General features: G+C 42.4%; 1 protein-coding gene across 1 annotated transcript in view; it reads right to left on the reverse strand.

Moving 5' to 3' along the window:
- Positions 1 to 10,585: 10,585 nt before the first annotated feature.
- SLC27A2 (solute carrier family 27 member 2) overlaps positions 10,586 to 16,075 on the reverse strand; it is a 54,207-nt gene continuing 48,717 nt past the window's right edge. Inside the window, exons 9-10 of the mRNA XM_027554040.1 lie at positions 12,039 to 12,169; positions 10,586 to 11,058 (exon numbers count right to left, since the gene is read on the reverse strand). Coding sequence (XP_027409841.1) covers positions 10,882 to 11,058; positions 12,039 to 12,169 — 308 coding nt within the window. The 3' untranslated portion in view covers positions 10,586 to 10,881. The remainder of the gene's footprint in view (positions 11,059 to 12,038; positions 12,170 to 16,075) is intronic.

Consider the following 16,075-nt stretch of genomic DNA (forward strand, 5'->3'; position numbering starts at 1 on the left):
AACTAAGCCATGCCCGTGGGGGCAACACAAGACGGGTGGGTCATGGTGGAGAGATCTGACAGAATGTGGTCCACTCGAGAAGGGAATGGCAAACCATTTCAGTATTCTTGCCTTGAGAACCCCATGAACAGTATGAAAAGGCAAAATGATAGGATACTGAAAGAGGAACTCCCCAGGTCAGTAGATACCCAATATGCTACTGGAGATCAGTGGAGAAATAACTCCAGAAAGAATGAAGGGATGGAGCCAAAGCAAAAACAATACCCAGCTGTGGATGTGACTGGTGATAACAGCAAGGTCTGATGCTGTAAAGAGCAATATTGCATAGGAACCTGGAATGTCAGGTCCATGAATCAAGGCAAATTGGACGTGGTCAAACAAGAGATGGCAAGAGTAAATGTCGACATTCTACGAATCAGTGAACTCAAATGGACTGGAATGGGTGAATTTAACTCAGATGACCATTATATCTACTACTGCGGACAGGAATCCCTCAGAAGAAATGGAGTAGCCATCATGGTCAACAAAAGAGTCCGAAATGCAGTACTTGGATTCAATCTCAAAAAACAACAGAATGATCTCTATTCGTTTCCAAGGCAAACCATTCAATATCACAGTAATCCAAGTCTATGCCCCAACCAGTAATGCTGAAGAAGCTGAAGTTGAATGGTTCTATGAAGACCTATAAGACCTTTTAGAACTAACACCCCCAAAAGATGTCATTTTCATTATAGGGGACTGGAATGCAAAAGTAGGAAGTCAAGAAACAACTGGAGTAACAGGTAAATTTGGCCTTGGGATATGGAATGAAGCAGGGCAAAGACTAATAGAGTTTTGCCAAGAAAATGCACTGGTCATAGCAAACACCCTCTTCCAACAACACAGAGAAGACTCTACACATGGACATCACCAGATGGTCAACACCGAAATCAGATTGATTATGTTCTTTGCAGCCAAAGATGGAGAAGCTCTATACAGTCAACAAAAACAAGACCGGGAGCTGACTGTGGCTCAGATCATGAACTCCTTATTACCAAATTCAGACTTAAACTGAAGAAAGTAGGGAAAACCACTTGACCATTCAGGTATGATCTAAATCAAATCCCTTATGATTATACAGTGGAAGTGAGAGATAGATTTAAGGGCCTAGATCTGATAGATAGAGTGCCTGATGAACTATGGAATGAGATTCGTGACAGTGTACAGGAGACAGGGATCAAGACCATCCCCATGGAAAAGAAATGCAAAAAAGAAAATGGCTGTCCCGGGAGGCCTTACAAATAGCTGTGAAAAGAAGAGAAGCGAAAAGCAAAGGAGAAAAGGAAAGATATAAGCATCTGAATGCAGAGTTCCAAAGAATAGCAAGAAGAGATAAGAAAGCCTTCCTCAGCGATCAATGCAAAGAAATAGAGGAAAACAACAGAATGGGAAAGACTAGAGATCTCTTCAAGAAAATTAGAGAGACCAAGGGAACATTTCATGCAAAGATGGGCTTGATAAAGGACAGAAATGGTATGGACCTAACAGAAGCAGAAGATGTTAAAAAGAGGTGACAAGAATACATAGAAGAACTGTACAAAAAAGATCTTCACGACCCAGATAATCACAATGATGTGATCACTGACCTAGAGCCAGACATCCTGGAATGTGAAGTCAAATGGGCCTTAGAAAGCATCACTACGAACAAAGCTAGTGGAGGTGATGGAATTCCAGTGGAGCTATTTCAAATCCTGGAAGATGATGCCGTGAAAGTGCTGCACTCAATATGCCAGCAAATTTGGAAAACTCAGCAGTGGCCACAGGACTGGAAAAGGTCAGTTTTCATTCCAATCCCAAAGAAAGGCAATGCCAAAGAATGCTCAAACTACCGCACAACTGCACTCATCTCACACGCTAGTAAAGTAATGCTCAAAATTCTCCAAGCCAGGCTTCAGCAATACGTGAACCGTGAACTTCCAGATGTTCAAGCTGGTTTTAGAAAAGGCAGAGGAACCAGAGACCAAATTGCCAACATCCACTGGATCATGGAAAAAGCAAGAGAGTTCCAGAAAAACATCTATTTCTGCTTTATTGACTATGCCAAAGCCTTTGACTCTGTGGATCACAATAAACTGTGGGAAATCCTGAAAGAGATGGGAATACCAGACCACCTGACCTGCCTCTTGAGAAACCTGTATGCAGGTCAGGAAGCAACAGTTAGAACTGGACATGGAACAACAGACTGGTTCCAAATAGGAAAAGGAGTATGTCAAGGCTGTATATTGTCACCCTGCTTATTTAACTTATATGCAGAGTACATCATGAGAAAAGTGGCTGAAAGAAGCACAAGCTGGAATCAAGATTGCCGAAAGAAATATCAATAACCTCAGATATGCAGATGACACCACCCTTAAGGCAGAAAGTGAAGAGGAACTAAAAAGCCTCTTGATGAAAGTGAAAGTGGAGAGTGAAAAAGTTGGCTTAAAGCTCAACATTCAGAAAACGAAGATCATGGCATCCAGTCCCATCACTTCATGGGAAATAGATGGGGAAACAGTGGAAACAGTGTCAGACTTTATTTTTTGGGGCTCCAAAATCACTGCAGATGGTGACTGCAGCCATGAAATTAAAAGACGCTTACTCCTTGGAAGGAAAGTTATGACCAACCTAGATAGCATATTCAAAAGCAGAGACATTACTTTGCCAACAAAGGTCTGTCTAGTCAAGGCTATGGTTTTTCCAGTGGTCATGTATGGATGTGAGAGTTGGACTGTGAAGAAGGCTGAGCGCCAGAGAATTGATGCTTTTGAACTGTGGTATTGGAGAAGACTCTTGAGAGTCCCTTGGACTGCAAGGAGATCCAGTCCATTCTGAAGGAGATCAGCCCTGGGATTTCTTTGGAAGGAATGATGCTAAAGCTGAAACTCCAGTACTTTGGACACCTCATACGAAGAGTTGACTCATTGGAAAAGACTCTGATGCTGGGAGGGAGTGGGGGCAGGAGGAGAAGGGGACGCCAGAGGATGAGATGGCTGGATGGCATCACTGACTCGATGGACGTGAGTCTGAGTGAACTCCGGGAGTTGGTGATGGACAGGGAGGCCTGGCGTGCTGCGATTCATGGGGTCACAGAGAGTCGGACACGACTGAGCGACTGAACTGAACTGAACTGAACAACAGTGTAGGAGTGTTCCTTTTTCTCCATACCCTCTCCAGCCATTTTGACCAGTGTGGGTGGTAGCTTACTGTAGTTTTGATTTGTATTTCTCTAATAATTAGCGATGTTGAGCATCTTTTCATGTGCCTGTTGGCTGTATATCTTCTTTGGAGAAATGTCTATTTAGGCTGGGTTGTTTGTTTTTTGGTATTGACTTGTATCAGCTGTTTGTATATTTTGGAAATTGAGCTCTTGTCAGTCACATTATTTGCAAAGATTTTCTCCTAGTCTGTAAGATGTCTTTTTTTTGTTTATGGTTTCTTTTGCTGACCACTAAAATAATGATTTATTAACCAGGGCATGTTCTGGAGCCTAAATGAATGTACTTACAGATTTTTAGTATGCTAAAGATCTGAATTTAATGTGAGAAAAAGTTTGGAGAAGCCCTTGGTAGGAAAAACATAGACAGTTTGAGCCAGACACTGTGACTTATAGTTTATAAATGAGGAAATATAGATGCTAGGTCACACAACTTATAAATGGGCAAACCCAGGACTCCTTATCTTCATGCTATTCCCACCAGACCATACTGTTCAAGGTTGTCCTTGATCAGAATCTCACTATTCATCAGACCTCTCTAATTCTTCATTACAGATAAATGTTCCCTCTCTAGGTTTGGAACTTGTGCATTTTCGTTTTTTTCTGGACCCTGTAGTCAAATAAAAGTTTTGTTCCCAAGCAGCTTACCCATGGTGAGTTCTTTCTATTTTAGATGGTACTTTTATAGGAAGTAGTTCTGAAATTGGTCATATTAACACTGTTAAAGATAAAGTGGCTGCTAGTTAAAATGGTAAGGATACATTATTTTTTCTTCTTTTTTTGGCTGCTGGGTCTTTGTTGCGTGCAAGAGCTTCTCTCTACTTGCCATGCACAGACTTAATTGCCCTGTGGCATGTGGGTGGGATCTAGTTTGCTGACCAGGGATGGAACCCGGATCATCTGCTTTGGAAGGTGGATTTTTAACCACTGGACCAACAGGGAAATCCTGCTAAGAACAGATTTTCAATCAGTAATAACTATTTGCTATAGAAAAATGAGTCCAGTGTGAACTAGGCTTAACTATATTTGTACAGAGGTCACTGGGCACTTTAGAGGGAGAATGTGGGAACAGGGAGGACGCCTGCAGAGGCTCAGTAGGGTTAGGGAAGTGAAAAATTACCAAAAGCAGGAGAGGGGTTTGGTCCATGGAAAGCCCACCTGGGTTTGCTAACTGGTGTTTATCGAAGTGAGGCCCCTACCCTTCCTGTCCCCTTGGGAGACAGGGACCCTATCTTCAAGTGTTGGCTGGAATAAGTGGTAAATACTTTGGCAGCCTTGGGTTTTCTCAGGCAGCCACTTTAAGGGGATGTAGGATTATCCAAGGGGTGTGGCCTTGAACTCTTAGAAACTCTGCTACTATTTTGTTCAAGTCTTTAAAAGCCAAGGTTGTGGCCCAGTTGAGAAGAGGCCTTGGAGGAGCCTAGGTAGAGTTTTGGTCAGGGTGAGAATCTTTGTCAAGACTTTATACTTGCATATTACCCTTGTTCTCAACTGGTGGTCCCTGAACTTTGCCCATACTGGAATTACCTGGGAGTCTTAAAAAAAAAAGTACTGATACCTGGTGCTCACTCCCAGAAATCTTGATCTAACTGGTATCAGATGGGCCCAAGGCTTTGGGTTTTTTAACAGTTCTCCAGTGATTCTAAAAAGCAGCAGTGTTCTAGAGTTGCTTGCTGTTCCAAGAGGGGCATGTGCACCAGAAGCACTGGCATCCCCATGTACTTCTTATGCAACTTGAAGCTTGAGAAGCCCTGCTCCAAGCCAGGGGTTCTCAGATTGAGCCTGCCGCAGAGTGACCAGCAGGGCTTGTTAAAACATAGATGGCTGGGCCCCTCCCCAGTGGTTCTGATTCAGTAGGTCTGAGGGGCCTGATAATTTGCATGTCTGACAAATTCCCAGCAATACTGATGCTGCTGATCTGAAAACAGGCTCTGGTCTATAAAAAGGTGGTCTCTTCTGCAGGTGCTGGCTGGGAGCTTAATGATGCTAATGAGCTGCCTGTACATCACCTCCCCAGGCTTTCATTGTTTTTTGTTTGTTTTATTAAAGACGTTTGACTAGACACTCTCTAGGATTGCTTTTAGTTTTGCTGTAGCAAATAATACATATGTGTGTATCTAGTAAATAGACACTGTTAACATGAATTTTCAAGAACAGTTGAAGGCTAAAGATGATAGAGTGCTGCTTTATGCTGGACTTTCCCTGACGCCTGTACTTTGAGTCACTCCAAACCTAAGATCTGAGCTTTGGTTAATGAAAGATAATCCACACCTGAAGAACTGAATTATACTAAGCACACATGATGTGTAACTCAGGATGTTTTTTCTCTGTGTCAGTGGTTCTCAAAATGCAGCCCCTGATCAACAGCATTACATCACTTGGGAATTTGTTAGAACTGCAAATTCCAATTCCAGTTTCAACTCTGGACAATGGGTCCCAGCAGTCTGTGTCTTTTTAAAAATATATGTTTATATATTTACTATTAGCAGGGCTGGGTCTTCCTTGCTATGCAGGTTTTCTCTAGAAAGAGAGTGGGGATACTCTCTAGTTGCGGTGCATCGGCTTCTCATTGCAGTGGCTTCTCTTGTTGCAGAGCATGGGCTCTAGGCGTGCGGACTTCAGCAGTTGCTGCATGTGGGCTAAAAGTAGCTGCGGCTTGCGGGCTCCAGAGCACAGGCTCAGTAGTTGTGGCACACAGGCTTACTTGCCCCGCAGCATGTGGGATCTTTCCAGACCAGGGATCAAAGTGGTGTTTCTTGCATTGCAAGGCAGATTATTAATTACTGGACCACCAGGGAAGTCCCAGTCTGTGTGCTACCAAAACTTTTTGGTGAAGGTGATTCTCAGTGTTCAAGTTTGAGACTCACTGCTGTACCTGAACTAGAAGACTCAGATAATCTATTTAGCTCATCCTCTCTGCCTCCAACACACCTCCCCACACCCCCCCATATATATATATATATATATATATAAGCTTGCATGTGGAACCAGATATTTATCAGGGTTGCCTGATTAAAAAAAGCACAAATAATTATTGCCTCCCATGTATGAGGCACTAGATACATAATGATGAGCAAAATAGATGAACTCTCTACTCTCATGGAGCTTACAGCTTCATAGATGTATGATATCTGTACAAAAGGAAATTGACCATCATAGTGGAATGCACCATCAGCTGTATATCCACATGACAACATAGTACTCTGTGCGCCTGGGGAGACGGTACCCATGCCGACTAGAAAACCTGGGTTGGCCAGGCATCCAGCTTCCCCCTGCACAGGGTTGCAGTGATCCTGACTGACATCTTTCCTCTTAGCTGTCTCTTTACAGTCTTCATGCAGCCCCACCAACTGTAATGACAAAATAATTATTTTCAAAAAGTTAAAACACTTGAAGAAGACTCTGGCCTTCCTTCTAGGGGTCTTTCCAGTCAGCTTCCCTTGAAGGTCTGACCTGACTTCCTAAACAGCAGCTTGGAAAACTCCATCACACTGTGCTGAGCTTATCTGTTGGTCCTTAGCAGGGACCCACTAAATGCTTGTGGAGCTGGTGTACAAATGAATAACATGTGTAACAGATCATCTCTTAGGGAGGGTCACTGTGTTTTTATACTGATTCTTCTTAGCTTTCATTTCAGATGCTGACATTCACTAGTTTTACCCCCAAATTATTTTGGTGCCTGTAGCAGCCTATCTATGCACTCATTATATGTCTCCAACCAATGCACTTGAAATCAGAGACCTGTTGAATGATTTACAGGGTGGTGGTGGTTGTTACTTTTTAGTCTCTCAATCCGACTCTTTGCAACCCCATGGACTATAGCCTACCAGGTGCCTCTGTCCATGGGATTTTCCAGGCAAGAATATTGAACTTGGTTGCCATTTCCTCCTCCAGGGGATCTTCCCGACCCAGAGATTGAACCCATATCTCCTGCATTGGCAGGCTGATTCTTTTACCACTGAGCCACCAAGGAACCATGTACATGGGTATCAGTGTATTAAAAAAAAATCCATTTGTGCTTTCAAATCAAGAAGGTGACTTATACAGACAATTCTATGTACACAATTTTTGACTCTTTTAAAAGAGAAAAATCAGTCTTTAAAATTGATTACTTGTCACAGGATGGGTTGCTTAATTTTGTTTGCTACTGCTGCTGCTAAGTCACTTCAGTCGTGTCCGACTCTGTGCGACCCCATAGACAGCAGCCCACCAGGCTCCGCCGTCCCTGGGATTCTCCAGGCAAGAACACTGGAGTGGGTTGCCATTTCCTTCTCCAATGCATGAAAGTGAAAAGTGGTATTGAGGATATTGTAGGTGGTGCCTCTGTTCATCCCAGCAGAGCTGTGGTTCCTGACTTGAATCTCAGAGGTTTGGGGAAGTGAGAGACTGAGGAGGCCATCTGGGTTTCTTGGGAAGTCTAAGATGTGGGTCAAAGGTGGTCAGGCCCCAGCAGGTTTTGGCTCCTGGAACTCTAATGGCCGTGATGTAAGTGCTGACCTCTCACATGAAAATAGGTCCCATGTGATGTGGAATGACAGGATTGCTTTAACATAATCACAGCACAACATGAGTCACTTTAACAAGATTCCAAATAACAAAATTGCACAATGTTACATTGTCAAAAGCTTGGCTATCTCCTATCACCTGGGTTAAAATTTTCACAAGGAGGATCAATAAAGCAAAGGCAGAGATCCCTAGTATTTTGCAAAAATTCCCAGATGCTGACCACAAGCCACCATGGTTCTACATTATTGGCAAACTCACATAGGTGCAGTGGTGTACGTAGCTCCCCTTAGGCCATCCCCAAGTACCTGGGCTGCACAGCCCCACCACAACAATCAGCTGACCGGAACTGTGCCGTGGCTGTCCCCAAGCTTTCCATGTTCATTTGTGACCTCTCTCCTTATCCACATTACCAAAACAAATCCTGAAGACACTTGAGTTTGCAACCCTTGCTATAGCTGAAAAGTTTGCTGAACACCTTTTTATGTATAGAACTCTGATACTCTAGACTGAAGCCTCTTCTGAGACTATAGGTGGCTTTATCACTTGGGGAATAATGCTGTAGATAGTGACCAGGATGCTCTTGGGGAATAGGGTTGGCCTTACAGTAGATCTGGACTTCCACTGAGTTGCTCACTGGGGACCTACCCCCTCACCTCCCACCTCCTTATCCTTCTTTACTTAAAGTACCATTAGCATTATAAGTGGGAGACCTGTGAAAAATGACCAGTTAGGCTGTCAGGTTCAGGGTTTGCATTTATTTTTCAGTCTTGTATTATTTCTTTATTTTAAAGATTTTTTTTTAATTAGAGGCTAATGACTTTACAATATTGTGATGGTTTCCGCCATATCAACATTAAACAGCCATAGGTATCCATATGTCCCCTCTCTCTTGAACTCCCTCCCATCTCCTACCCCATCCCACCCCTCTAGGTTGTCACAGAGCACCAACTTTGGCTTCCCTGCATCGTATAGCAAACTGCCCCTGATATCTCTTTTCCTTATGGTAATGTATATGTTTCAGTGCTATTTTCTCAAATCGTCCCATCCTCTCCTTCCCACATTACATCCAGAACTCTGTTCTTTATGTCTTTGTCTCCTCTGCTGCCCTTCAATTAGGATCGTCAGTATACCATCTTTCTCGATTCCATATATACATGTTAATATAGGATATTTGTCTTTCTCATTCTGACTTACTTCACTCTGTATAACAGGCCCTGAGTCATCCATCTCATTAGAATTGACTCAAATATATTATTTATAGCTGAGAAATATTCCATTTTGTATATGTGCCACAACTCCTTATTGATGCATCTGTTGATGGACATCCAGGTTGCTTCCATGTCCTAGCTACTGTAAACAGCGCTGCAGTGAACACTGGGGTACATGTGTCTTTTTCAATTATGCTTTCCTCAGGGTGTATGCCCAGTAGTGGGATTGCTGGGCCGTATGGATTCCTTTTTTAAAGGAATCTCCATATTGTTCTCCATAGCAGCTATATCAATTTATATCAATTTATCAGTGCAAGAGGGTTCCCTTTTCTCCACATTCTCTCCAGCATTTGTTGTTTGTAGACTTTTTGATGATGGCCCTTCTGACCAGTGTGAGATGATACCTCATTGTAGTTTTGATTTGCATTTCTCTAAGAATGAGTGATGCTGAGCATCTTTTCATGCGTCAATAAGCCATCTGTATGTCTCCTTTGGAGAAATGTCTGTTTAGGTCTTCTGCCCACGTTTTGATTGGATTGTTTGTTTTTCTGGTATTGAGCTGCATGAGCTGCTTGTATATTTTGGAAATTAATCCTTTGTCAGTTGTTTCATTTGCTATTATTTTCTCTCATTTTGAGGGTTGTCTTTTCACTTTGTTTATAGTTTCCTATGGCATCTGGTCCCATCAGTTCATGGGAAATAGATGGGGAAACAGTGGAAACAGTGTCAGACTTTATTTTTGGGGGCTCCAAAATCACGGCAGATAGTGATTGCAGCCATGAAATTAAAAGATGCTTACTCCTTGGAAGGAAAGTTATGACCAACCTAGATAGCATATTCAAAAGCAGAGATGTTACTTTGCCAACAAAGATCCGTCTAGTCAAGGCTATGTTTTTTCCAGTAGTCATGTATGGATGTGAGAGTTGGACTGTGAAGAAAGCTGAGTGTCAAAGAATTGATGCTTTTGAACTGTAGTGTTGGAGAAGACTCTTGAGAGTCCCTTGGACTGCAAGGAGATCCAACCAGTCCATTCTAAAGGAGATCAGTCCTGGGTGTTCTTTGGAATGAATGATGCTAAAGCTGAAACTCCAGTACTTTGGCCGCCTCATGCGAAGAGTTGACTCATTGGAAAAGACTCTGATGCTGGGAGGGATTGGGGGCAGGGGGAAAAGGGGATGACAGAGGATGAGATGGCTGGATGGCATCACCAACTCGATGGACGTGAGTTTGAGCGAACTCTGGGAGTTGGTGATGGACAGGGAGGCCTGGCGTGCTGCAATTCATGGGGTCGCAAAGAGTCAGACACAACTGAGCGACTAAACTGAACTGATGCAGTTCAAAAGCTTTTAAGGTTGATTAGATCCCATTTGTTTAATTTTTGTTTTTATTTCCATTACTCTAGGAGGTGGGTCATAGAGGATTTTGCTGTGATTTATGTTAGTGTTCTGCCTGTGTTTTCCTCAAGAGTTTTATAGTTTCTGATCTTACAATTAGGTTTTTAATCCATTCTGAGTTTATTTTTGTGTATAGTGTTAGAAGGTGCTCTAATTTCATTCTTTTACATGCAATTGACCAGTCTTCCCAGCATCACTTGTTGAAGGGTCTGCATTTAGAATCAAGTCAGGAAAAAGTGCCATTTCTTATCTTGGTGTTCATCTATTTTATTGCATATTAAAAAAAATAACATCCTCCCTCTAACAAGCTTAGTTTGCAATACAAACAGTAGGTGCAAATTGAAAAATAATTATATCTAGATCTTCTCACTTACAAAGGTTCAGGTGTAATTTTAAAAAGTCTCCCCTTATGCTATACATAAAAAAATGCACCTTATAATCTTCAATCAAATTAAAGTTGGATTATATCAACAGTTGGCTGTACTAGATCCATTTAGTTTCTTTTTGGACATACATTGAGTTATCCTGCTGGTAATATTCAGAGTTTCAGAATTTTATCACTAATGGCATTATAAATGTCCTCAGTCATAGGCACATACATTTCTGCTTTGTCATCCAAGAAATACAAGGCATCTTTGATAACTGCAGGGTTAAAGCCCTCTTCTACGAGGGTCACTTTTCGGTGTTTAAAAGTTCCAGTGATCTCAATGCTGTCCTGAAAAACATCAATCATTTGAGAGCTGTGAGGTGGTTTCTGTGTGATACCAGTATAGCCTGTCTTCAGAACCTCCACTAGGGGGCCCTCTGTGGAGGTATTTTTCCTTCCCTTAGAGCTTAAAGATCACTTGTGGGGAGGAAGGGCTGTGACAGTGGAATATGAAGCAAAGCATCTCTTGCTAGGCAAGCTTCAGGTATTGCTGGAAAATTCTGATTAATGGTGAGGTGGGGAAAGCAATCATCTACACACAGACAAATCTGCTTTTTCACATGTTTCTTGTTTCTGCTTCAATAAATAGGGGGATTTGAGGATATTTCAACTTTGATGTCTTTCAACGTCTCATTGTAAGGCAAATGTCAGGGCTTTATGAATATCAACAGAGATAATTGTATAAGCACAGAGTCAGACACGACTGAAGCGACTTAGCAGCAGCAGCAGCAGTATCTGGTAATCTAACACTGCTTTTCTTAAATCCTCAGCTACAGAATCACAGTGCTCAAGGTCCAAAAGTGAGTTAAACTAAGGGGTTAATGTTTGAGAAAGAAAACAGTCCCTCTATCAGTTTTTTATCAGCTTTGGAGTTCTGACTGGCTAATGTTGCCCAATTAAATTTCAGGCCATAGACAGGTGTTGGACTTCAGTGAGTTGTTTTTTTTTAACCATTCTTTAAAACTGGAATAATAAGAAGGTCAGAGCATTTCTATTTTATGTGTCTGTTATACCGCATCAGACAGACATTGTGAGTTATTTGCTAATATTCTTGCTGAATGAACTGTCTGTCGTTTTAAGGAGAAAGGGATTAGGATTTGGTTTCAGCTAGTTTTATCTTCTGGTATTTCTGCTTCCTCATTGAGCTCCCTGAAAAGGGTAGTGAAAATTTGGCTGGCAATGTTGCCATGGTAGAGAAGAGTTGTTTCCTAAGAGGCAGGGGTCTCCAAGAGAAAGGATAACTGAACTTGATAACAACGGGGTCTCACCTGTATTCTTAGAAAGCGGGGCCTTGCGTAACTAGGCAGGTAATCGACCACGTGCTTAAAGAGCTTCCGTCCATCAAATTCATGGTCTGCCTTCATCTTGATCGAGGCCATGCCAATTCGACCCTCATGACCTAGAGTTAAAAGTGAATAAAAATTAGGTGTGTTGTAGATAGTTTATTTTATGATGCTTTGCTAGGTCAGAGGATAGTGAACTGAGACAACATTATGGCATGGGTTTCTTTTGGGTAGCTGGAATTTGTATTTCAAAATATCTTTTGAAGTTAAATTCTGAAGTAAATTAATGGTAAAACAAGCTATACGTTGAATCTTTATTACATGCCAGGCCCTTTGCGAAGTGTGTTTTCGTATCTATCTATTTTTTGACATGTACACACTGCTATATTTATTTAGTATTTTTGGCTGTGTTGGGTTTTCGTTGCTGCATGTGGGCTTTCTCTAGTTGCGGCGCACAGGCTTCTCACTGCAGTGGCTTCTCTTCCTGTGGAGCACAGGCTTTAGGCATGCGGGCTTCAGTAGTTGTGGTGCGAGGGCTCAGTTGTTGTGGCCCATGGGCTTAGCTACTCCACAGCCTGTGGAATCTTCCTGGCCCAGGGATTGAATCCATGTTCCCTGCTTTGGCAGGCAGATTCTTACCCATTGCACCACCAGGGAAGTCCATGAAGTGTGTTTTATGTACTATCTCATTTAACCTCATGACAACCGTATGAAGGGGTACAAATGTTATCTCCATTTTACAGGTGAAGAAATTGAGGCGTAGTGACATTAAAAGACTTGTTCAATGGATGAACCTAGAGCCTATAATACAGAGTGAAGTAAGACAGAAAGAGAAAGGTAAATATCGTATTCTAACACATATATATGGAATCTAGAAAAAAAGTACTGAAGAATTTATTTACAGGGCAGAAGTCGAGAACCAGACATATAGAATAGACTTATGGACATGGGCAGGGGGAGGAGAGGGTGAGATGTATGGAGAGAGTAACATGGAAACTTACATTACCGTGTGTAAAATAGATAGCCAATGGGAATTTGCTGTATGGCTCAGGAAACTCAAACAGGGGCTCTGTATCAATCTAGAGGGGTGGGATGGGGAGGGAGATGGGAGGGAGGCTCAAAAGGGAGGGGATATATGTATACCTATGGCTGATTCATGTTGCGGTTTGACAGCCTAAATGTAAACTACCATATGGACAACCAGTTGAACTAGTGGCTAAAGGAAATTTTTTGAATTCTGATGAAAAACCCTTGTTCCCCTGTCAGGGATAACTGGGCTCATATTGTTCTTTAGGTAGCAGGTCAGATCTACTGTGCTTCCAGGTACAAATGTCACCTCTGAGACTTAGTTATTTAATTATGGTTCCTAACAGCTTTGCCTCTGCATTTCAGAGAGGCTGACAGACAGGAAGGTGAAGGCAGATCGAGGGTGAGCTGTGACACCCCTACCCTCCACCTTGATGCCATCTAGTCTGGAGAGGTTTAACTCTCCACAGAGAAAACAGATCCTATAAGGTAGGGCTGTAAGTGGAGAGGCATTCAGAACAATTACCATTGTTTTCTTGTGAGGACAGTGGTAATTACTTATAAATACATCTTCTACCTGAGCCAGGAGACCCAGTGGGAGTCTGGGTCCATTTTTCTGAACTACTTAACTGTAACCAGAGAAGGAGATTGAGCCACCCTTCGTCACTTGGGCCCCAGCTTTCGAAATGTCTCCCATGGTGATTGCATGTTTACCTATTACTCTAAAGAAAACAAGAGGAAAGATTACAAGAAAGGAAATGCATCCACATTTGCTTTGCCTCTTGTCTGAAGGAGGGAGGCAGGGCACCAGACCCTCTTTCTTCAGGGGCCGCCGGTAGCTGTGTCAAAGGCACTAGTCTCAGGAATCTTGAATGTCTCCAGTGAGCTCCTTTTAGAATGAAGGCAGAGGCTGATGCAACAGAAATCTTCAGTGTCAGCTGGCACCTTGCTTCTGAGAAGTGAATGATGCTGATGGATCTCAGGTCTCTGTTCTGATTCCCAGATTAGCTGGGGCTAGTTCAGCTCCAGGGGGAAGGCTCCTGTCTGCAACAATTTTAGCCAGGGGTTCTCTAGAGCTGTACTACCAACATGGTCACCACTGGTCACATGTAGCTATTAAAATTAATTAAATAAAATGAAAAATTCAGTTCCTCAGTTTCACCAGCCACATTTCAAGTGCTCAACAGCCATACGGTAGCAATTGGCTACCATACTGAGAGTGCAGATATAGAACATTTTCAGAACATTGCAGAAAGTTCTGTTGATAATATAAAGTTTTAGAAAGGAGTTTGGCAGTTCTGGTGTCATCTCTATTTTAGACCCAAACTTGGAAGTTCTCTCCTGGTTCAAAGCTGAGATCTGTGAAAGCCTTGTTAAGTCCTTTGGAACTGAGAATCACCCCAGCAGACTGATGTCTTTCTCTAGATGAACTGCCACATTTCAAGGCTGCTGGGATGAAGCACAAGCTGGAATCAAGATTGCTGGGAGAAATATCAATAACCTCAGATATGCAGATGACACCACCCTTATGGCAGAAAGTAAAGAGGAACTAAAAAGTCTCTTGATGAAAGTGAAAGAGGAGAGTGAAAAAGTTGGCTTAAAGCTCAACATTCAGAAAACGAAGATCATGGCATCTGGTCCCATCACTTCATGGCAAATAGATGAGGAAACGGTGGCTGACTTTATTTTTCTGGGCTCCAAAATCACTGCAGATGGTGACTGAAGCCATGAAATTAAAAGATACTCCTTGGAAGGAAAGTTATGACCAACTTAGACAGCATATTAAAAAGCAGAGACATTACTTTGCCAACAAAGGTCCACCTAGTCAAGGCTATGGTTTTTCCAGTGGTCATGTGTGGATGTGTGGACTATAGAGAGGGCCGAGTGCAGAAAAATTGATGCTTTTGAACTGTGGTGTTGGAGAAGACTCTTGAGAGTCCCTTGGACTGCAAGGAGATCCAACCAGTCCATCCTAAGGGAAATTGGCCCTGGGTATTCATTGGAAGGACTGATGTTAAAGCTGAAACTCCAGTATTTTGGCCACCTGATGTGAAGAGCTGACTTATTTGAAAAGACCCTGATATTGGGAAAGATTGAGGGTGAGAGGAGAAGGGGACAACAGAGGATGAGATGGTTGGACGGCATCACCGACTCAATGGACGTGAGTTTGGGTGGATTCCGGGAGTTGGTGATGGACACAGAAGCCTGGCGTGCTGAGTTTCATGGGGTCGCAAAGTCGGACACAACTGAGCAACTGAACTGAACTGAGACTCACAGAATCTGAAAACAGGAGAGATGTTGGGATTTGTACCTGATCTTTCACTGCTGTGAGAATTCTCATAGGATTCCTGGTGGACAACCAGCCTCTTTACACATTGGTGGGACACTGTCTGTCTCAGGAGACAGTGCATTTTGTTGCTGGTCCCTCAGGTTACAGGAGAGTTCTCAGGCTAAAATTTGCTCCCTGGTCATTTCAATCCATCCATTTTCATTCTGTTCTCCAGAGCAATATGAACACACCTGCTCCTTGTTCTATCTGATGTCTCCTAATCATTTGAAACCCATTAGCCTCCTTTTCTTTGTTCTGTATCAGTGACTCTGAAACATTACTGGTTGTTAGACCCACTTGGGAATAAAATTTAAAAAAAGACACAAAAGACTGAGTCCCAAACCCCAGAGGTTCTGATTCGTTAGATCCTGGCTTTAGAAAGTTTCCCAGATGATTCTGAAGACTGGCTAGATTTTCAGAACCACTAGGCCTCCATGCTTCTCAGACTTTAGTGTTTTTTAAAAATTGTGGTAAAATAATGAATCATCATTTTAACCATTTTAAAGTATACGGTTCAATGGCATTTACAATGTTGTGCAATTCTTACCAGTATCTAGTTCTAGAAAATATTCATCACCTCAAACCAGACTTGATTGTTTTTAAGAATCACTGGAGGGCTTGTTAAAACACAGCTTCCTGGGGCCCTAGCCCAGAGATTCTGATTCAG

The sequence above is a fragment of the Bos indicus x Bos taurus genome, chromosome 10 (assembly GCF_003369695.1).
Source record: "Bos indicus x Bos taurus breed Angus x Brahman F1 hybrid chromosome 10, Bos_hybrid_MaternalHap_v2.0, whole genome shotgun sequence".
Lineage (NCBI taxonomy): Eukaryota > Metazoa > Chordata > Mammalia > Artiodactyla > Bovidae > Bos > Bos indicus x Bos taurus.